At 51.8% G+C, this 22,223-nt stretch overlaps 9 protein-coding genes across 9 annotated transcripts; 5 read left to right on the forward strand and 4 right to left on the reverse strand.

Annotated features, from left to right (window-relative positions):
- Nucleotides 1-90: 90 nt before the first annotated feature.
- On the forward strand, nt 91-1,436 carry J4E87_003784 (uncharacterized protein; the record flags this gene model as incomplete). Its single annotated transcript, XM_049375409.1, has 3 exons — nt 91-342; nt 402-720; nt 784-1,436. The coding sequence occupies 3 exons, from the start codon at nt 91-93 to the stop codon at nt 1,434-1,436; spliced, it is 1,224 nt and encodes a 407-aa protein (XP_049235331.1).
- Nucleotides 1,437-1,527: 91 nt separating this feature from the next.
- J4E87_003785 (uncharacterized protein) lies at nt 1,528-2,865 on the reverse strand (the record flags this gene model as incomplete). The annotated part of the gene is made up of 2 exons (XM_049375410.1): nt 1,528-2,042; nt 2,097-2,865. The coding sequence occupies 2 exons, from the start codon at nt 2,863-2,865 to the stop codon at nt 1,528-1,530; spliced, it is 1,284 nt and encodes a 427-aa protein (XP_049235332.1).
- Nucleotides 2,866-3,459: 594 nt separating this feature from the next.
- On the forward strand, nt 3,460-5,830 carry J4E87_003786 (uncharacterized protein; the record flags this gene model as incomplete). The annotated part of the gene is made up of 4 exons (XM_049375411.1): nt 3,460-3,466; nt 3,528-3,539; nt 3,673-5,589; nt 5,637-5,830. The coding sequence occupies 4 exons, from the start codon at nt 3,460-3,462 to the stop codon at nt 5,828-5,830; spliced, it is 2,130 nt and encodes a 709-aa protein (XP_049235333.1).
- Nucleotides 5,831-7,509: 1,679 nt separating this feature from the next.
- On the forward strand, nt 7,510-8,457 carry J4E87_003787 (uncharacterized protein; the record flags this gene model as incomplete). The annotated part of the gene is made up of 1 exon (XM_049375412.1): nt 7,510-8,457. The coding sequence occupies one exon, from the start codon at nt 7,510-7,512 to the stop codon at nt 8,455-8,457; it is 948 nt and encodes a 315-aa protein (XP_049235334.1).
- A 2,069-nt stretch (nt 8,458-10,526) lies between these two features.
- J4E87_003788 (uncharacterized protein) lies at nt 10,527-11,583 on the forward strand (the record flags this gene model as incomplete). Its single annotated transcript, XM_049375413.1, has 4 exons — nt 10,527-10,559; nt 10,923-11,041; nt 11,097-11,428; nt 11,477-11,583. 4 exons carry the CDS (start codon nt 10,527-10,529, stop codon nt 11,581-11,583), a joined length of 591 nt encoding a protein of 196 aa, XP_049235335.1.
- A 747-nt stretch (nt 11,584-12,330) lies between these two features.
- J4E87_003789 (uncharacterized protein) lies at nt 12,331-13,866 on the forward strand (the record flags this gene model as incomplete). Its single annotated transcript, XM_049375414.1, has 3 exons — nt 12,331-12,537; nt 12,600-13,681; nt 13,734-13,866. The coding sequence occupies 3 exons, from the start codon at nt 12,331-12,333 to the stop codon at nt 13,864-13,866; spliced, it is 1,422 nt and encodes a 473-aa protein (XP_049235336.1).
- A 1,662-nt stretch (nt 13,867-15,528) lies between these two features.
- J4E87_003790 (uncharacterized protein) lies at nt 15,529-16,359 on the reverse strand (the record flags this gene model as incomplete). Its single annotated transcript, XM_049375415.1, has 1 exon — nt 15,529-16,359. The coding sequence occupies one exon, from the start codon at nt 16,357-16,359 to the stop codon at nt 15,529-15,531; it is 831 nt and encodes a 276-aa protein (XP_049235337.1).
- A 2,115-nt stretch (nt 16,360-18,474) lies between these two features.
- Nucleotides 18,475-19,212, reverse strand: J4E87_003791 (uncharacterized protein; the record flags this gene model as incomplete). Its single annotated transcript, XM_049375416.1, has 1 exon — nt 18,475-19,212. One exon carries the CDS (start codon nt 19,210-19,212, stop codon nt 18,475-18,477), a length of 738 nt encoding a protein of 245 aa, XP_049235338.1.
- Nucleotides 19,213-19,514: 302 nt separating this feature from the next.
- J4E87_003792 (uncharacterized protein) lies at nt 19,515-21,699 on the reverse strand (the record flags this gene model as incomplete). Its single annotated transcript, XM_049375417.1, has 3 exons — nt 19,515-20,192; nt 20,247-21,290; nt 21,337-21,699. The coding sequence occupies 3 exons, from the start codon at nt 21,697-21,699 to the stop codon at nt 19,515-19,517; spliced, it is 2,085 nt and encodes a 694-aa protein (XP_049235339.1).
- Nucleotides 21,700-22,223: the final 524 nt, after the last annotated feature.

Here is a 22,223-nt window from a genome sequence, read left to right on the forward strand (position 1 = left end):
CGTAAGCCGTGAGCGGGCAGCTAGTTTGAGGCACCTGTTGACTGTACGTGGTTTCGACGACTCGTATCGAGCATCAATTGACCTTTCGCAATGGCTCAAAGAGTGCTTCTTCGAACAGGCCGGGGCTTGTCGCTCGCGCCTCGCTCCCTGCAGATCACCCGCTCATTCAGCACCGTTCTCGATACCCCTGTCGACCCTGGAACTCAACAATTACGCTCACCAGCGCGGACAGGCTCCGTCTTCGAGAATGCGCTCAATGCAAGTGCTCCCAGGACCAGCTGGACGAAGGAGGAGATTACTGAAGTCTACAATACTTCGCTGATAGACCTTACACATGCAGCGGTATGTCACACAGCTCTATCACTATTTGGATAGACAATGTCTCATCAATCCCGTTGTAGGCTTCGGTGCACCGGCGCTTCCATGACCCCGCCGCCATCCAGATGTGCACACTGTTCAACATCAAGACTGGAGGCTGCAGCGAGGATTGCTCCTACTGTGCGCAGTCATCGCGTTACGACACAGGATTGAAGGCTACGAAACTGTCATCAGTTGACTCAGTCCTGGAAGCTGCGCGGGTTGCAAAAGAGAATGGAAGCTCAAGATTCTGCATGGGAGCTGCCTGGAGAGACATGCGAGGCCGCAAGACCAATCTCAAGAACATCAAGGAGATGATAAAAGGGGTTCGCGGCATGGGTATGGAGGCATGTGTCACTTTGGGTAGGCACTAAGTTTACGAACTGCGTGTGAGACATACACTGACTTTATATTTCTACATCACAGGTATGGTTGATGCCGCGCAAGCAAAAGAGCTCAAAGACGCTGGATTGACTGCATACAACCACAATGTTGATACCAGCCGGGAGCACTACCCCAGTGTCATCACCACTCGCACGTACGACGAGCGACTCGCCACCATCAAGAACGTCCAAGAAGCCGGCATCCATGTGTGCACCGGCGGTATCCTTGGTTTAGGCGAGAAGGCTCGTGACCACGTCGGTCTCATCCACACCGTCGCAACACTACCAGCCCATCCCGAGAGCTTCCCCGTCAACGCCCTAGTACCGATCAAAGGCACACCCCTCGGCGAGACACAAGCCATCTCATTCGACGCTATCCTACGTACCATCGCTACCGCACGACTCGTCATGCCGACCACCATTATCCGACTCGCCGCTGGTCGTCACACAATGCGCGAGGAGAAGCAGATTATGTGTTTCCAAGCGGGCGCTAATGCCGTCTTTACGGGCGAGAAGATGTTGACTACTGCTTGCAACGGTTGGGAAGAGGACAAGGCTATGTTTGGCAGGTGGGGACTGAGGCCTATGAAGATGGAGGAGACAATTGGAGAGCAGCGCAAGCTTCCTGGACAGGATGAGGCTGAAGCGGTTGTTGCGGCTGCGGAGGCGGAGGCTACTGTTCAGGCACTTGCTTGAGGGCACACGTGGTCTATGTAGAATGATCATCACAGAGTTACCACGCAGTAAAGCACTGTAATGCTGAGCCGTATGATTCTCTCAATTGGAGCTAGAGTTTGGCTTGCACACCCGCTTCTTGTACAGGACCTTGTGACTGCTCACCTGCCTGGCTCTCGCACCATTTCCCAAGCAATTCTACGAGTCTGTCCACCTCCGCTGACGTGTTACCAGCATGCAAGCAGATCCTGACTCTAGCAGTTCCCACCGGCACTGTTGGCGGCACCACGGCTCTGACCATCATACCATGAGTTTGCAGAAAGTTGGCCAGGACCTTGGGTCTTGCTAACTGTACTGCGAATATAGGTGATCTCGGGCATGCACTTGGAATTGTGAGTGCTTGACCAGCCGATCTCGAGTGTCTTTGGAGATGACCGAGACTGGTATGGAGATGGTGAGTAAGATGCTGTAGATGGGCTTGTAGTCTCACGCTCTGGCCAGACTGAAGTAGCCGGTACGAAGATCGTATGAGCGCCAGAGAGGGGTAGGATAAGAACGTTGTGTAGATTAGTGGGCGTGCGTAGTTGATGAGGTAGTGACGCAAGGTGTCTGAGCCGAGAATGATTGCTGTGAAGTGCTTAGCATCTGTCATAAACTTGGAGAGAAAGAAATACGACGTACCTCCGTTCGCCGCTACCGCTTTTCCGAATGTGTGGAGCCGTGCGAATATGCGTTTCTCGAGGCCTAGCTCACATACCAACCCCCTTCCCTCTGGTCCTAATACACCAGTGGAATGTGCCTCGTCCATGACTATGTATCCTCGTTCAGGGCCCAAAACTTCTTCTATGACCTCCACCATCTCTTTCAAAGGGCACACGTCTCCGTCCATACTGTAGATGGATTCCAGTGCCACAAACACATTACAGCTCTTGTCTCGCACACCCTCATTTTCACCAAGAACTGCTATCAAAGCATTCTTCAGGGCAGATATGGAGTTGTGTTCAAAAGCAATCGTCTTCCCCGCTCGTGATAACCTCATGCCATCATGAACGCTTGCATGTACGAGCTCATCATAGACTATCACGTCTCCCGGCTGCGGTACACTCGCAAAGAAGCCCGCGTTTGCATCAAACCCACTGTTAAACAGTAGTCCAGATGCAGCTCCATGGAAGTTGGCAATCTCTTGCTCCAATTGTTCGGCGTACGTCGAGTTGCCATCTAGGAGTCTTGACCCGCCGCTACCCAATGGCAAATCAATTCTTTGCAGCTCTTGAAGGTACTCCGATCTGAGTTGTGGCGAAGTGGATAGCGACAGAAAATCGTTGGACGAGAAGTCGGTCTGATTTTGAAGTGGTAATGTCAGATTACGGAGTGTTGCGTTTGTCCGTCGGCGATCGAGTAGTTCTTGTAACTTGTTTTGCAACGGCGTCGAATGCGTTTTGCTCCCCATGTCTTTCTGCGAAGGTGATAATAGGAATGCCTTTGACCCACGATAACGTGACCTCCAGTGATGGTGTAGAGCTGACCAAATGGCTGGCGTGGTAGGATCAGCGGAAAGCGGGAAGGAGGCGTGGGGTCTGCCGCGGCTATCCGCGTCGTCGAAAGCTGTCAAAAGTAAAAACATACTCATTAGCTAAAAGACCGCATAAGCTGACCCCTCGATGCCGTCGGAGATGCGGCTTGACTCATTACATTTGTACCTGCATGTTTAGCGTCGGTGCCCAGGTGTGGACGCGGAACCACTAGCGCGCTCTCCGCATTGGACAGCATGCAGCTGCAGCTATCTACCATAGCACCTTCCTCAACTCACCACTAACGGGAAGTAAAAAAGAAATGGCGAAGGTGCCAGGAGGGTTGTGGACGAACGCGATTGCTGTTCAGGTCTATGGTGCCAACACGGGAGTTGGCAAAACAGTTTTCTCGACGCTCTTGGGTGCGCATTTCGGTAGGGCAAGCCTCAAGAGCAGGGCATCGCCGTTACGCCACGGGCCTTACAAAGTACAATATATAAAGCCTGTATCTACAGGCCCAGCTGATGAAGCCGATGATAGGTCAGTGTGGTGATGCGTGATCCGACAGATATTTGGGACATAAGGGCTGACTGTACGCTAGCTATGTGCACAAGTACACTGGCCAGCGTGTTTCTACACTCTTCAAGTTCGACAAAGCTGTGAGCCCGCATGTTGCGGCAAGGGGTTCGAAAAATATTGTGAGTTCTACCTTTATTGTCGTGCTTTCGCCAACAGCGATTGACTAGCAAAGCCCAGCGATGAGCTCATCAGCCAAACGGTGTTCAAGACGGTCCAGAACGCAGCAGGCACATTAGATCAGGGCAGACTCTTTTCGATAATTGAGACAGCTGGAGGAGTTCTGAGCCCAGGACCTTCCGGCACCCCACAGGCGGATATCTTTCGACCACTACGACTTCCTGCGGTGCTCGTAGGCGACCACCGGTTAGGTGGCATCGCCTCTACTATATCAGCTGCGGAGTCCCTGATCATGCGAGGATATGATATCGATGCCGTTGTGTGTTTCGACGACAAGAGCCAATATGAGAACGCGGATTACTTAAAGAAGTATTTCATGGATATGGGTATACCAGCTTACAAACTACAATGGATTCCGAATCTCCAAGGTGTTGCTCCAGGTACCGAAGGAGAGAAGGAAATTATGCGGAACTACTACGACACGGAAAGCGATAGTATGATAGTAGGAAAGGTTGCCGAGGACCTGATTCATCGCCACGACCAGCGACTCAGCCGCCTAGGATCCATGCCGTACGAAACCGAGGACAAGATTTGGCATCCTTTCACACAGCACAAGCATGTGAAGAACGCAAACGACATACTAGTCATCGATTCGGCATATGGCGACTTCTTCCAGGTCAAGCACAAGGGAAATGAAGAGGTGCCCCATCCTGAGAACCAGACCTTGTACCCAGCATTTGACGGCTCCGCATCATGGTGGACGCAAGGTCTTGGACACGGTAATCCGCGATTGGCACTGGAAGCAGCATATGCAGCAGGACGCTATGGTCATGTCATGTTCGCCGGCGCCACACACGAACCAGCTCTCACTCTAGCGGAAAAGATACTTTCGGGCTCGCCACGAGGGACTCGTTTGAGGAAAGTGTTCTACACAGACAACGGAAGTACAGCGACAGAAGTCGGTATCAAAATGGCGCTTCGTGCGTCCAGTAAGCGCTATGGCTGGGATAGCGCGAAAGAGGCCGTTGGCGTCCTTGGACTCAAAGGCAGCTACCACGGAGACACGATTGGGGCCATGGATGCCTCTGAACCTTGTGTCTTCAACGAGAAAGTCGACTGGTATCGCGGTCGCGGATTCTGGTTTGACTACCCGACCTTCAAGCTCAAGAATGGCCAATGGGTAGTCGAACCGCCTAAGGGCATGGAAGAAGAATTGGGTCCAGCTCAGAACTTTGAGAGTCAAGACGGGATATTCGATTTCGCTACCAGAGGTAGATCGGCGCAGTACGAGGCCTACATAGAGAGAACACTAGACGAGCTGGTCAAGAAGCAAGGCAAGAAGTTCGGTGCCTTGGTACTAGAGCCTGTCGTCCTCGGAGCCGGAGGTATGCTATTCGTGGACCCGCTTTTCCAGCAAAGCTTAGTGCGCGTCGTCCGTCATTACGACTTTGCAAACGGCTCCAAGGTTACGGAATCTCCGAAGGAGGAGAATGCTTGGTCTGGTCTTCCTGTCATGTTTGATGAGGTGTTCACTGGTTTGTACCGTCTGGGCCGCTTCTCTGCGGCCTCATTCCTTGATATCCACCCGGACATAAGCGTGAATGCGAAGTTGCTTACGGGAGGTTTGCTTCCGCTTTCGATTACCAGCGCCAGCCAATCCATCTTCGAGGCTTTCTTGGGCGACGAGAAATCGGAAGCTCTCCTGCATGGACATAGCTATACCGCTCATGCAGTCGGGTGCCACGTTGCAAACACAAGTCTAGACATCATGGAGAAATTGAACTTGGGCCATGAGCGGAACTTGGCCGAGAACGAGGACAAGATGGTAAGCCATGATAACGGCAATCGTGTGTGGAGTATGTGGTCCGACTCCTTCGTGGCAAGCGTCTCAAATCATGAGAGGGTTGAGTATGTGAACGCGCTGGGTTCAGTGCTGGCCGTATCGCTCATTGACGAAGGCGGCTCCGGTATGTCGATCTTTTCTCCTCCAAGCTTCTTCATTAACGTGACCTAGGCTACACTTCTTCTGCAGCGGTCGGCCTTCGCGATGCTTTACTCCACGATGGCTCTGAATCACAGGTACAGATTCATTCGCGCATACTGGGTAATGTCATCTACCTCATGGCGAGCATGACTGCGACGCGCTCTCAACTAGTCCCTATAGAAGCGGCATTCATGGAAAAGTTGGGAAGTGTTACAAAAGCTTGAAGAGGTGTAGCGGCTTTGATGTACCTCGTGCCACTCCTATTCACAGCCCGCATGTAGACATTTAACGCGAAGCTTTGTGTCACCACTCTCAAGGTGCACAGGAGTTGCGCGTCTAACTAAATCAAATAACGAACCGTTTGCGAAGTTGAAAACTCATCACGTATCCTGAGCGGCATAATTACCAGCATCCCGTCACCTCATATGCGCTGGACAATTTCGCCAATCACAACGACCGCAAACTTGCTCAGTCATACGAGTAGCGTGTGTCAACCCTCTCTTTAACCGGGCAACAACAACGTCGGTGCGCCTCGGGAGTCAGCCACGAGTTGCATCTCTTATTTCCGCTACCGAAAACACGTTCATAGGTGATGAGTTTGCTGTGGCATACCGCAATATGAGCAAGTATCTGCGATTGAGCACCCGGAAGTGCACTGTTCTGATTTCTCATAGGCCCCACTGCAGCGTTCTGACTGCTATATAACATATAAAGATGTGGGTCATGAGTATAGCAGCTGACGAAAGCAATTGGGTGTCCTCGAAGTAATAAACATTGCTACCCTTGGCCGACTGTCGGACTGGCGACCTTGAGACTGGAACAAGCTACCACCTTACGAACGAACAACGCGAAATTTGGACCATGATGTCGATGAATTCCATGCACAGTGATGGTACGCCATGGCTCACGCAACCCGTTATGCTACATTCCTCTCGAAAGTACACCTGCAGTCTCAAAAGCGACACGCTTTGTAAGTGGCAGCAAGGGTACTGGAGATTTTGGTACGAAGCCGACCACAGGTATGCTCTTCCAACACTCGCATTCTTCATGGCGACCATCGTTCTCTTTGCCATCCCTTTTCTCACCTCGAAGCTCGTACGAAAACCTCCCCCAAAGATCAAGGCTGTGCGACAACTGCTTGCCATCTTTCGCTACCTCGCCTACCGTTCATATCGCATCCGGCCTTTGAACTGGAACTCCGCACCACTCGGCATTCTCATACTTGGGGCGATAGGCACAGTCTTCTTCGTCTGTATGACACTCGGTCCGCGACCGTACTATTGGCCCAACCAGAAGAGCCCTCCGATCTCATTCGGAGGCTCACCGCCGATCGCTACACGATCAGGATGGATGTCGCTCGCTTGCCTACCCTTTATTATGGCGACGTCGACGAAAAGTAATATGATTACAATGTTGACGGGAGTATCGCATGAGAAGCTGCAGTTGTTCCATCGATGGATCAGCTATGCATGCTTTGTGCTTGCTTTGATACATACATTCCCCTTCATTGTGTTCAATGTATGGAAAGGCACTATGGAGAGCGAGTGGCATACGGACGTATGCTATTGGACCGGTGTCATCGCTCTCATTGCGCAGGTTCGTGATCAAATCCGTCTCCCTCCCGTGTGGGATCTAGACTATGCCCAGAGGAAAGCTGATGAGCGTCCAGGCCTGGCTGACATTCGCTTCCAACTCCTACCTTCGAAATGTCAGCTATGAGTTCTTCAAAGCAACTCATTTCATCGCGGCCCTAGTGTTCGTCTTGTTCTTCTTTCTTCACTGCGACTTTCGGCTGTCGTCGTGGGATTATTTCATCGCAACAGGTGTCATCTATACATTGTGTTGGCTTCATAGCCACATGCGCATCTTTTTCCAGAACGGCATCAGAACGGCTGCCGTCGGCATGGTGTCGAACGACTTCGTCAAGATTTCAATCCCGATGGACGGCAGCTGGAAAGTGGGTCAACACTACTTTATCAGAGTCTTTGGCCTAGGTGTACATGGGATGACAACACATCCCTTTACGGCGTGCTCTCTTCCAGGAGCGACTCGCTCTCTCACGAACGAACTCGTCTTCTATATTCGACCGCAGGGAGGTTTTACAGCACGCTTGGCGAGGCACGCTCAGCAACATCCTAAGACAAGCCTAAAGGTGTTACTCGATGGCCCTTATAGCGGCATAGACATGAGGAGAGTTACCGCAAGCCAAAATACTGTGGCTGTTGCTGGTGGATCTGGTGCTGGCTGGCTTTTGCCGCTAATTGAAGCGTTCCTGCGGCAGGGTGAGCACCAGGCTGCAGTGAGCGCAACAAACCCGCACCGCGACGGCGACGAAGATCTCAGCAGGAAAGATGCGATGAAAGTGATACTAGCGACAAGAGATTCGCTGACCAGGAATTGGTTCGAGCAGGCCGTCATGGAGCTAGTAGCGAACAAGCTGAGCGGACGTCGCTGTGACGAATTGAGCGTGGACATCTACTACACCGGTGAGGAGGACCATAATAGTGCCATCGGAGGCCGGAGTAAATCGGAAGAGAAGTCTCAAGTTTCGAGTGAGAGTGTTGGCTCAGGGACGAAAGCGTTGTCGACAGATGTACGTCGCTCAGAGGAAGCCGCATCAAACATCATCCAGTCTGCGCTCACCCCAAAGCATGTATCGCAACGACCGAACCTTCCAGCCATCATCACCGACGCAACAGAGTATGGAAGCGAAAGTACGTCTGTACTGGTATGCGGCCCGTTGAGTATGCAGAGCGATGTCTCGAACGCTGTCGCTCGTGCGCAGATCGGTGGCATGAAGGATGGGAAACGGGATGTGTATCTGCACATGGAACACTTTTCGTGGGCTTAAGCGTCAGGATAAGAGAATAGTACGATTTAGAGCGATTCGCATGTGCACTGAGAACCGTCTGCAAATGGAAGTCGTGTTAGGTGGCATCAATTGATTATCGTCCATTGATTACAATGACGTCATGCCCGCGCTAAATCACCTTGTTTGGGCCAAATGGCCTAAGAACTCCCAAAAGACACCGCAAGCCTCAGCAACTCCTCCACACCCAAATGGATGGCCTACCGCTGCCAGCTTCAGGAACCCCACGGTTTTGCGAGCCATGTATGAAACACATTGTCAGCGACCATGCTGGGGCCAACCGGGTGACGCAGACATTTCCACCGTTCCTCAGTACGCGTCATACACCACTGATCACGAAGAAGCAACCAGGTGTCACCATCGCTTCCTACGCCAAAATTAGTGCCGTTTGAGAGATGGTACAACATGTCGAGCACGCAGCCGCCGTGCGATCATCCTAGGACTGGCTGAGCTGGCTTCTCAGAACGCGTCAATGGGCCACGACAGGCGCACGGAAAGTTGACCAAACACGGCAGAGATATCGTTCCGGTCATTCAAAAAGCTTGCCGACGTCAAACTCAGTATCAGTCCCGTTCCGTACTAGGACCTTCACGCATGTTGTCGAAGACATTACCATTTAATATTTCATCCTTGTAGGCGAGTTTATACTGCGGCCACACCTCGGTGTCAGTGATTTTGGACCAAATCCTACGTGATAAGACTCGCATGCACGACTATCGGAAGTAAGCCTCCGTCCACATCGACGACTCGAAGCCGCAGAAGCAAATTCGTGCACGCGATACAGCGAGATGCCTATTCTGAGACCACGAAGCCGTAAGAGCCTCCAGAACCTACAACCTCTTTACTGCTGGCGTCTGTAGAACGTCGCATCCACCGAAAGATGAGGAATCAGCGCAGCTTTAGTTCGCATGGGTTCTGGCCGAGGCTGTCTTATAATAGCGGGTCATTGCATGTCCCGTGGCTTAGTAGTGCGGCTTCTGCCGTCCTGAAAGGTTCACCCGAGCGGCGAACCCCTGTCTGGAACACCTCAGCTACACCCCCACGGCTCTCGGCTTCATGAGAACAACAACACAGGTTTGCCGGTTTACCGGTCTACTACTGGGATAGCTAGACACTTCGAACGGCCTTGGAGTTGATAGCTGGCCATCATTCGTGTGTGAGTTTGTCTTCAACATGGTGGCATGCCAGGAGCACAAATCTCAGCTGAAGCTGTGGGCACCGCATATCCCAGATTGACGTATTGGGACGCACCGACCTGCAGGCCAAAAGCTACGCTAATCTGACCCGTGCGAAAATGCTCATAGCACTGGGATGTCATAGTCCTGGGGACTTTCGGGTGATTTTCAGAGTCAAGAGATGTGTGATTGCAATCTCTCAACCTTACTTCATCCTGGTCAGTCTCGGAACAGACCAAGCGTGGCACCCTCGGTGCTGTGATACCTACAGGGCGTTTACTGGAGACCTGCCAAGCTCAAAGGATGGTTATGGTTGGGTCGCAGGTTACATGTGACGAGGAAGCCATGGGGTCCCTAGGATGTGGTACGCTGTCGATATGTCGGCCAAATGAGAAGAGAGGACCTGAGGCTCAGTGTTGCTTGGTGCAGCCTATATTTCGCCTGTCTGCATCAATGCGAAGTATTTGTTGACCGTCCGGCTATTTACAAGTCTTTTGTACCAACAGTACTCTGGAGCGACAGTCAAAATGTATCACAACTACTCCAAAAGTATGATGGTCGCCCTGGCCGTGGCTTTCATGATACTGCCATTCGTCTTCGTTTGTTTGCGTTTATGGGCAAAAAGGATCGCTAAGCGCGTGGGTTGGGACGACTTTCTCACGGTTGCTGCTTTGGTAAGAGAACTTTGAGTGGTTCAGTGTGTATTGCATCCTCTGACTGAGCGCTGATAGGCTGTGTCTATGGCTTGCTGCTCCTTACAGTTAGCTAGTAAGTGATTCGATTGGAAGGCAGGTTGCAAACTTACGCCGATCGATAGCTGCGATACATGGCTACTTGGGGTCTCATCAACCACTGGATGAAAAAGGCCAGCCCATTATGGACGATCCCGGATTAATATTCTTTGAGCAGGTAAGTACACCCAGCTGCCGATAGCAGTGTAATTGCTGACTTCTCTAGACGAAGTTTGCTTTGAACATGATCTCTATTATTGGACTAGGTCTTGTCAAATCGTCGATTTTGGTATTATACAAGAACATCTTTGACGTACGAAAGTTTCGCATCGTGGTTTACTGCGTGCTTGCGTATGTCGTATGCTGGACCGTCAGCTTCACATTCTCGCATCTATTCACTTGTTACCCCATAACGGTATTTATTGAACCGTACTATGGGAATAGCTGTGTCGAAACCGTGCCGATGTTTTTGGCCCTACTTGTAAGCTACTGTCTCTCACTCCCCATAATGATTTCGATTCCAGGCTGACCATGTCACCAGTACACGGGTGTCTTCGCAGACATTGTCATCCTTATTCTTCCTATCCCGATGGTTTTGAGTGTCAGAATGGAGGCCAAGAAGAAGCTAGCCGTGATCGTAATGCTTTCACTTGGAGCTGCGTAAGTCTTATTTCGTCTCGTACGTCATTGTGTTCAAGACAGCTGAGTCGTACAGAGTATGTGCTGTCAGCATCACACGGGTTGTGGCGACTTACTCGATCGCCGGCGAATACCTGAAGCATCCCGACGACGTCATTTATTACACAGCACCTGTGTTCTTTTGGACCAACATTGAACTATCTTTGGGTGTTGTTTGCGCCTGTTTGCCCACGCTCCGGCCCATTTGGTTCTACTTCTACCCTCGCGAAGCAACACAAACTGGTTCGAGCTACGGATACGGATCATCAGGTCACGGCTTTGGCGCATCCGCGCTGAACGGCACCACGAAAAGTACTACGTTTGGCGGCAAGTTGGTACGCAAGCCATACCAGGAGATTGACGAGATCGGTACGTAATGCATGACGTCCCGTAAAGCGCTCCACTAATGCTATGCAGAGCTGACAGCGCGCTCTGAAGCTCCTTCTACGCCTCCCGAAGATGCCTCAACGCTAGGCAAGCGCGGTATCACAAAGGAAATCACGATTCACCAGACGTTGGGATGAATGTGTTCTCACAAAGGGCGTCTACCTCGGTGCAAACAAGAAGCGCCGGTGTTAGCATATTGAACCGCGAATCCTACAATACTCCGCTCGGTATATGTCTCGGAACTGGTTGCTCAAGGTGGTCTCCAGGCTATTGGCGTAGCATATGCATTATTCTTTGATTGGATTGGCATCCTTCTCGCAAAATACTGCCGAGTGCCAAGTTCGTCGGCGAAATATATCTTGCATACCACCGACAGCACTTCACAGACACCCTGTTCCTGCAGCGCTGTCACCTTCCGAATCTTTCGATGGTGGTTCAATGCTACCTGGAATCCAACCCACGTGCGCAAGGATGGAACCGCCTAAAGGAACACGGCCCACGTCATGCTCTCAACATGGCTCGCTGAACTCTTGCGAAAGTCATGTGTGGAGACATTGTGCTGGTGTGCTTTAGGGTAACGCACGGGTCCGGGGCCGTCGGAGGACATATAACCGAATGCGGCTGCGCCCGCGGTAACCGGGTCGATTGCGAACGAGTACGGCAGATAACCGCGTCGGTGACTATACCTAACCCAGCGCGGATTTAGTATGCAGGGACGCTGGCTGCATCCCGTTTGTCGACTAGAGTTTCCACCGGGACGACAAATCCCTCGCCCTGACGACTTGTGGTCCGGGCATTCGATGCCACCATGCCGGTAGCGGAGAAAGTTTGATGTCAATTAAAAAGCACGTTGGGCCGTTGCCCATTCGCTTGGTACTGTTAACATGAGGGTCTTATCATTACTGGTTTCTTTTGCCGTGGCGGTCTCTGCACTTGCTGTACGACAGACTGATGTCGCCAAGGATCTGGAGACTTTGGTATCGTCGCCATCTTCGGTCAACGTCGAGGTTCGAGCACGTTGGAGTGATTATAACGCCCCCCTTCCATCTGTGGTCGTCCGCGTGCAAAATGAGAAGGATGTGGCAAAGATAGTAGGTTCAGCCTCAACCAAACTGCCGGTACAACGGATCGTCAATGCTAATCCAACGAAAAGGTCAAATACTGTACGAAAACTGGGATACCGTTCCTTGCACAGAATGGCGGCATCGGATGGGGAAAGACTTTCAAGTTGGGGAAATGGGGTGTCCTGATCGACCTTGCCAATCTCAACAAGGTCGTTGTCGCTGCAGACAAGAAGACCGCCACTATCGGTGGCGGAGCAAGCATCGGAGATACGATTGCAGCAGCAAATACTGCAGGTGCATTGATCATCACCGGAAACTGTAACTGCGTTGGCGCTCTAGGTGCGATGCTCGGTGGCGGTTATGGCAATCTCATGGGCGAGGTCGGATTCGGAGTCGACAACATCATCTCCATGCGAGTGGTCATTGCATCAGGCGAGATACTTACCGCATCAGCCACGTCGCATCCGGAACTGTTCTGGGCACTTCGGGGGGCAGGACCCAATTTCGGAATCGTCGTTTCAGCAACCGTCAAGGCAACGCCCGCCACTAAAGAGGATCGCACAGCATACATCAACAACCTTTTCTTTTCACCCGACAAGCTCGAGCAGGTTGCGCAAGCAATTGAAGATCTTCCTCTTACGCCCCAACAGCGAGTGTACCTTGTACTGACGTCTAGTGGGGAACCACTCAACGAGCCCTCTATCCTCGTCACTGGCTTACTTCGTAAAGGCACGAACGAAACAGGACGCGAGGCCTTCGCTCCTTTCTACGACATCGGCCCCATTTCTGAGTCCAGTGCCATCACTACGTACGATCACTGGAACGATGCCAACATTGGCTTTTGCACTCGCGGAGGTCGCAAGCCCTCGTACAGCTCCACCATCATGGGCATGAACGCACAGAAGTGGCCCGAGATCTGGGAGCTTTACAAAGGCTTCCAGGCCAAAGGTCCGAACTCCGCCGTCCTCATCGAGCGCTACAACTTGACCAAGGCCATGTCGGCACCCGTTGGCTCGGCAGCAATGAATGAAGCACTCAGGAGGGATGCGTTCTCGCAGGCTATTGTCATACCGTGGTATGATGATGCTAGCCTCGATACTGAGGCCCTAGAATTTGGAAGCAAGGTCAGGGCTCTTTGGACAAGGAGCGATAATCCCAAAAATGACCCCACGTAAGTTTCTGCTGCCACAATCGAAACGAACTAGTGCTCACAAGATATGCAGCTATGCCAACTTCGCCTTTGGCGACGAGACGAACACTGCTATCTACGGGTCCAGTCTTCCCAAGCTGAAAACACTCAAGAAGAAATATGACCCGAAGGGAGTGTTCAGTCAGTGGTTTCCGATAAAACCATAAGTGATAGATATCGTCCATGCTCAGCTTTCAGACAAAAGCAATGCAATTAATGCCTCTTCCGACTACCCAGTGTGTCCAACCTAAAATACCGTGCATCTTATCGTGTATCCATCCATCATCCCCCAAACTCAACCTCTCTAATCCACCACAAGTCCCACGTACCATTGTTTGCCTCAACCAGTCCAACCGTCGAATTCGAGCTCCAGTCCTCATACCCACCATCCGCCGAATACGTCGCAGTTACCCTACGCGTAGAACAACCCCACAACCCTGCGTCGGTCTCTGCTCTATTCAAGGCGTCTTTTGCTCTATTCCAACAATCAAAGACTTGGATTGCGTTGCCGACCCAGGAATGCTGCGGAACCATTTGGAGAGGCCAGGCGGAGCAAGTGGTGCGCATCAGGACGTACTGGCTTATGCGCGGGCGCGGAGGCTTTGGTGGTGGGGGATATGGGAGAGGGGTGTTGGTTATGGGTATGATACGTGAGGGCATGTCTGTGGTGTGTCGGGGTGGCTTGGGGATTTTGTGTTCTTATTGAGATTGAGATAATGCTTGCTTTAGGTAATGAATTGTATTCTTAGGGTATATTGGAGATCACGAGACATATTCACGAGATACATGCATGTGGGCCGTAGACTCACATACCAGCGTGATAATCTGCCAGCTCAACCCAGTACAGCCTCTCGTGCTGTACCCCATTCTTCATCTCCATCCCAGCCAGGACACCGAAATGAGAAAGCGGCTCACCGTTACTAGCCGGCCCACCATTTACCAGTTTATAGGATCCCGGCGTGATGGTAGCTATCGCAGCTGACACGTCGCCGGCAGCACGCATGGAGTCTCGGAGTTGAAGCATCTGCAGTCGGAGGAAACTGGCTGATGGAAGCTCGTGTGCCCACACGCCGAGTGGCTCACCCTGCCACGGAGAGGAGGATGGAGAGGGGAACGGGGAGGGTGGCATGGGGCGAACCAGTGTCATCAGGACGAATGCTTTGGGTCTGAGGTCGGTAGACACTGCGTACACCTCGGTCGCCATCGGGTGTAGGATTTGGCTGGCGCAAAGTGAGACACACCGTATTGATAACCCGATGCCAATTAGATGCCATTTTAAAGTTTGTTGAGCTGCCGTGACTAGGTCATGAGGCGTGTGCTAACACGTATGTCGTTGCCTATAAGTTGCTTTGTCGGCAGCGCAATTCTTTCCCGACAAGTATCTTTTTCCGTCGAACATGGCAGCGAATTCGGCAGATAACCCATACAGTGTCGTCCTCAAGAGCGCCCATTATCCCCTGAGCACGCCCGTTCCACGAAAATGGGTGGGTAACACGGTCTACACCTACTCTGGAAGTGATGCAGTCCTGGAACTCCCTCGTTTACATGCTGCGATGGACAACTTGTACGATAAGATGGAGCCGGGGAAGAACCGTCGGCGATTTCAGATAGAAGATGCAGAGGACGCTGCCTTCATGTTGGCGGCTGGCGGGCCCGCTGTGGTATGTGCTATATGCGGTCGGCTCAAAGAGGGCGAGGCGGGCAAGGCGGGCAGAGCCGTCAATCGGTTGTATTGGATCGAGCGAGTCGAGGTCGTCCAAAGTTCTGACGGTGGCATACCCGCAGCGCAAGCGGCTTCTTAAAATTTCGATTGCTTCGTCGCGTGGCATTCAGTCAGAGTCTTGTGATAGCAGCTTCACAGCGAATGTCTGCTCTCCAAAGACATTCCCGAACGCGGCTATCCGCTTCTTGGTCATCCAAACTGTTAGCACGGGTGTTTTCCTCCTCTTCATCGTGTTGTTCTCATTTGACATTTCATCTTTCTTCTGTGTGCTCGGTGCCTTTTCGACGTCCGCATCGTCCTTGTCCGTCGGCCTGGTTTTGATCTCTCGGTCAACCTCGACGCTCGTGAGCATTGTGTACATCCACCATGCCTCCTCCTTCCCATGCTTATCGTCCTCTCCACCACTCGGTGCTACAATGCGCCGGACCATATCAACGATGCTTACTAGCTTTATTGTGCCCTCACCCTGTGCAGAAACAGCTATGATCACATCATCCTCTTTCAGAGCTTCCGGCATCTCGATTGTAGACGCTGGGTCTTTGTACGCGCCCAAATATGTCTTCAACCTGTTGATACCGGATTTGATGTTCTGATTCTTCGAGAAGACGACGGGTACGATGTTCTGTGTGGCTCGCATGCGCTTCTGGGTTTCGAGGAGCTTGCGTAGTTCGGTAGGCAGCCGTGTCCATGGCTCGTAGAGAGAGGGATGGATTGTGGGAGGAGATGGTGGTTGCGATGGCTTCTTCGACGCTGTTCCATTGATCTTGTCTTGTGCCTTTCGCTTCTTGCCAGCTGTCGGTGCGTCCTCGGGTGCCCCAATGATGGGAAGGGTAGGTCCTTCGCTCGAGTACGGCGGGCTCGCAGTCACCGTCGTGGTGTTGGCGTCTTTTTCGGCCGACGATATGAACATCTCACTCATGCGCTTTGGTTTTCCCATTATAAACAATGAGGGGTGTGCGATAGCCGAGGGTTGTGCAGTCAACGCGCGACTGCGATGACGAAAATTGGACGCGCCAAAAATCTCAAGACGCGCCGCCGGAGATACCAGATTGCGCTAGCTTATCGCCGGCTGTGCCGCCCATCTCTCTCGACCATCTGATCTTTCAGCACACACATACAATAATCTTTGTCACCGCGACTTTATATCGGGAAACATCAAAGAAACATTCTCTCCCTTTGTGATCAGTACATCATGGACGACGATGTAGCTGAAAATCTGGGTCGCTTGAGCCTCGCTACACATAGCCATCGTCAAATCGATACAGTGTATGTAAGCCGTGTTAAGCTGTATAGATATCAGGCTTACGATGGAAAGTGATCAGAATGCCCCTTACACACCGCCATTTCTTCGTTTGCCAGCCGAGATTCGAGTCATGATTTACGAGCATGCCTTCACCAACGAGACTATCCATGTACAACCGAAAGCCACTGATCTACTTGGGGGCACATATCTCCTTCGACGTAACGGAATTCCAAGATACCAGCAGATCATCTCTCTTCTGATGACTTGTAGACACATCAGAGAAGAAGCGACTCCTACATTCAACGAGCTGGTCACCTTTGACCTCACACTCTACTACAACTGCATGGCGGCCGCGTACGAACTAGGACCCGGCATTTGCCAAGCAATAAAAGCTATCAAAGTAGAGCCAAGGCTTGCAAAACGTCTAGCGATAGGACTCCAACAGGGCGCGCCATCTAGCACTAACTACAGGCATTTGTTGCCTTCCTTACAACAGGTGCATATTCAACAGACTTCTATATTCGGGCTACTCAGTATGAGCCCTGACTTGGCTGTAAGAGCTCTGCGACTATATTTCGGTAATAGCAACCTTGAGGTCATATTCAGCAGGATGTAAGCTCTCTTGCACGACCGAATGGAACGGTGGATCGTCGCCTCTGCCACTCAGTGAATGTCTGCCCTGAACCCAACTCAGTGCACCACTAGCGGAACTAGTTCATGAATTTAATAGCCTGGCAATCACAGGCTTTGCTGTACTGGATATATTATTCTTGACATTCCCGCTCAACAAAAACACCTCAACATGGATTCCAATCTGGTGGACCCGACGTCACAAAGCGTCATCGCCGAGGCTACTCTTGCTCATCGATATGAAGCCTCTGAACAAGGAGTCGTCGCCGATAGGAGCAGAAGCACAGATATGTAAGTCATTTGCCGCAGCGAGTTATATACTTCTACTGACAGCGCCCTAGTATCCGGACCGTCCAGCAGCCCTTCCGTTTCCTCGACCTGCCCACGGAACTCCGACTCATGGTTTACGACTACGCCTTCGACAGGAAGTCCATATCCCCTACGCGCTCGCGCCGTTCGCAACCTCCAGTGCACAGCCGTCAATTTCCAGGAGCCTCCAGCCTTCTATTCTCTTGCCATACGATACGCAACGAAGTAAGGGACTTCATATACAAACACCGTACCTTTGACCTCCAATGTTATTATGACCTCCCAACAGCGCTTCAATATCTAGGGGCGGAAGTCTGCGGATCCATCACGGCTATCAAAATCGAGAAGATGGGTCTTCTCCGTCCAGGTCTCTATATTTGTGTCCCCCCATGGAACGCCGATAACTACTCCCGGTTTATCAAGCGGTACTATCCGCGGCTACATGAGGCTCAACTGGTGACCCTTCGATGGGGAAATGTGACGCGACCACTCCGGGAAGATGTTGCCGCCCAGCTCAGGGATGTCGAGACATTGCTTGCGGAATGTCAGATTATACTGAAACCAAGTCTGCTCAATACGAACTAAGGCTAGGACTCGGGGGCGGTGTGCATCAGAGCACGGCGCCATCGACGTCAGATGTTCACGCGCACATGGCTTCCAGTCTTCAACAATGAGCCGAACACCCGGCAGCCAGCAGACGACATGGACGTGTGGGTTCGGTGGAAATGTGACTGTATGGGTTAATACTGAATACGTATCCGGTATATCATATTGGAAACGATGGGATAAGATGTCCAGGGATAGAAGCCTTCTTAAAGGATGAACTTCAATCTACTCACTACCACACTCTCAACTATCCTTCCCATACATTCAACCCCTCCGATAAATCGCCGCATCAATACCCACCGCATCTTTCATGACTTTCATCGTCCACTCGCTAATCGGCTCAAACGCCTTGACCGTGTCCCCCAACTGCTCGCCCTCCCCGAACTCATGAATAGCCAGGAAAGACAACTCTTGCTTCTTCCCGTCCTCGTCCGAAGAACCAGATCCTTGCTCTATAAGCGAATACCGACACGTGCGCAGCCAACCTGGTTGCTCAGACGTTTGCTGATTATGCTCTTCGCGGTACCAAGCATCCAGGTCCTCGGCGCCGGTGGGCGAGGGTTGCATGAGTGCTACCATGATAGTCGTCGCAGGTTCTACAACGTTGAAAGTCAGCGACTGGCGCCTCTCATCTCCGTCTCTAGTCAAAGTATAGTGTGCAGACATACCACCACTCTTCCCCGGACCAAAAATCTGGACATCAGAATACGCCCTGACATCCCACTCTCCACCCACATGCTCGCCGTCAAGAAACTTTAACATTTGCTTCACATTCACACGTGCCAGATCTTCTGTTTCGCAGACAAAGAGATGCTGTTTGTCGTATTCTGCATTGGCGGCTTTGTACTGCGTTGCCGTCTTGATGCCGAGAACATTTCCTGTTATGGCCGTGGACAAGAGGGCGAGTTTGTCGTCCGATTGTGCTTCGTTACTTCCGGTTGACGTGGGTTTAAGAAAGGCGAGGAGGACGCCAGCGCCTGTGGTGGGGACTGAGGGGGCCATGCTGAATGCGTTCCAAGATGTAGGGTAAGATTCAAGACTCGGAGAATGTGACAAGAGGATAAGGATGGAAAGGAAAACTTAGGTCGTTGGATTGGTATATATCAACCATAGAGGGTAAGCGCATGCAGTGTCTCCACTTCCCGGATCAGATTACCCGTTGGCTACCTCTCGGCCTACTTAGTATATGCACATGCACTACAATGGAACAAGATTTCGATGGCTACACGACCTCAAACTTCTTTAACATCAAATTCGCTGCTCTATTCAGATATAATTACATATATACAAAGACATGCTTCCATCTACAACTTGCTCTTCTCAATGCGCTTGAACAGGACATCGCTATCCGGGTATGGGTCGACGGTGTAATTGTTGAGCGGGTTGAGTTCGCTGGCCCTGTAGAACATATCCTCGTAGACCTTGCCATCTGCACGGCCCAGACTGCTGTCCAAGACCCAGTCGTCAAAGCCCCAGGCATCCACAAGCCTGACAGCGTGTGGTCGGATTTCCTTGAGCAGGTTCATGACGGTGTTGGTTCGCGCGAGCGAAATCTGGTGCTTGCTGCATGCGCCGGAAGCGTAGAACTCCGAGCCCTCCTGCTCAAGTGTGTGTAGAGCGAAGAGACGGAACAGCTTCATCAGCACGTCGACAATGTTCTTGTCAACGTTGCCTGCCTTTGCGATGTTCCTGAGCGCAGACAGGTTGTTCTTTACGACCATGTACTGTGCGTGGGCCTTGCTGAGGCGGTAGAAGTCGACGAGCAGATCGTTCCAGGGCTTCTTCTGCTCATCGCGGTGCTTGCTGGCTTCGAAGGTAAGGAACGATACGCGCCAAGCAAAGGCATTGACGAGATCGTCGTCGTCGCCAATAACGTCGAATGCGCAGCCAATGTCGCGGCGTGCATGGAATTGAGAAAGAATCTGAGTGGTGTCGTTCGTCGGCTTCTCTCCCTTGAGTACGGAACGGGCGGACTTGAGCATCTAGAACAGAGGTTAGTAAGGACTGATTACAATGATATGGATAATTAGACTTACGTATCGCGCAACTTGCTGGGTCAACATGTAGTTGTCGCCTTCCCAGGTGGTAGTAGGGAGGTAGTCAGAGTACCACGGCCCGATACCGCTGAAGCTTGAGTAGCCGTGACCACCACAGGCTCGTCGGCAGACCTCGAGACCCTCTGCCGCGATCGAACTGCTAAGCGACTTCAATGCACACGAAGAAGCGTGCAAGTCTGCCAACATGTCGCTGCCTGATTGTACCTCCTCTGGCCCAGCCCCGCGCTTGCTTGGTGCATTCGTAGCGTTGCCCTGGGCGATCCTCTTCTGGTTCTCCTGGTACATGTCCATCATCGATTTTCCGGTGAAATGCAAAGCAAAGGTCGCGGCGAGAAGAGGAAGCAACCGAATCTGCACCATGGTGTAGTTCAGAACAGCAGTCTCAGCCTCACCAGCGGGAGCATCTCGGTCCTGGAATTGCCGTCGCACAGCACAGTAACGGGTTGCGATGGTAACACCGCGAGCCAGCACACTACCGGCTTGCATGACGATAGTCGATCGAACCCATGTGAGGGTTCCATAGACGAGGGAAGGCGCGCCACGGCGTCCGAACTTGTTCGTGTTGGGGTCAACGAATGTGTAACGAGCCAGCATACTGATGTGGGGAATCTTGACATGGTTAAAGAGAAGGAAGCCGTTGTCCATGGTGTTGTAGCCGAACTTGGGACCAATATCTCCGATGTGGATGTTGTCGAGTGGCTCGTGTGTCTTCAGATCACGGATCTGTACGCAGAATGGACTCGGCCCGTATGATTTGCCATCAATGATGAGCTGAGCCATGACGACGGCGTGGTTAGCTGTGCGACCTAGGGATCCAATCCACCATTTGCTGGCGGTCAGATGTGGGGAGTGGATGGTGAAGGTCTTGTCCTCCTTGTTCCAGGTGGCGGTTGTTTCAAGCCCTCGAACGTTAGAACCATGGCCAAGCTCAGTCTGAGCATAGCACCCGATGATCTCGTAGTTGTTGGCCTTGGTAAGCCACTTTTCCTGCTGCTCCGGCGTACCCTGGCCTTCAAGTGTAACCTGCATAGTGAGTAGAAGTCGCGCGAAGACGGAAAATGGCGCGTACCTTGAACATAGAGTCGTGGAGTCCGTATGGCCCCGGTTCACCAACGAGCTCTGTAGCAGTCCGGAACTCGTCAAAAGACCAGTTGTGTTGCTTCTTCAAGATTCTGAGTCTCTTCTCCCTTGCAAGCGCCCTCTCGAATCTGTCGATTCTTCCCATGAAGTAGTTCTGCGACTTGTCGAAGACCTTCTCTGACTTGAGAATCTCAAGGATCTTGTTTCTCCTGTCGATGACATCTTGCGTGTGTAGGAGGACTTCTAGCTCCTGGACGGGTACATTGGAGTTTTCGCGTTCAGCCTTGAGCAATTCGTGGCCTTGAATGCCCGAAGGCTTCAGCTGCTTGACCCAGTCCGGTGTTGGCTTCATTGTGATAATAGATTGATGATGGAGATGATGGGAAGAGAGCGTGTTTGGAATGATGATTAAGTAGGATGTCGATCTTGCGCTACCTCGGACAGCCGAGGTTCAAGTTTAGACTAAGCCATATTAGGCGATGACTGCGATTGTTCGGACCGTGCGACGGCTTATACGTGCGCGTCTGATAGATAATCTCATGAAAGTTCCGAAGCCAATACCCCGGGTAGATGACGAAGGAAGTTGGCGACACGAGGTTCTATCATTTGCGCTGTCGCCCTCGTCGTGGGGCTTTTAGTGCATATCCAAAGAACATTTGGGGTCTCCGGGGTACCGGGGTCCTCCGGGGGCACGCTCGTCTCACAGAAGCAACACTGAGTCAGTGCCATGAGAGTATTTCAGATGTTTAGTGTTGCTGCACTGTATCAAAAGAACCTCGGTAGCCCAGGTCAAGCGTCCCCGTTATAGCTTTTCCATGGATAATATATGGGGAGTTTCAGGACCACGTTGCACAGGTATCTTGTGTTCCCAGTTAC

The sequence above is a fragment of the Alternaria ethzedia genome, assembly GCF_023757985.1.
Source record: "Alternaria ethzedia strain BMP 0044 chromosome Unknown scaffold_6, whole genome shotgun sequence".
Lineage (NCBI taxonomy): Eukaryota > Fungi > Ascomycota > Dothideomycetes > Pleosporales > Pleosporaceae > Alternaria > Alternaria ethzedia.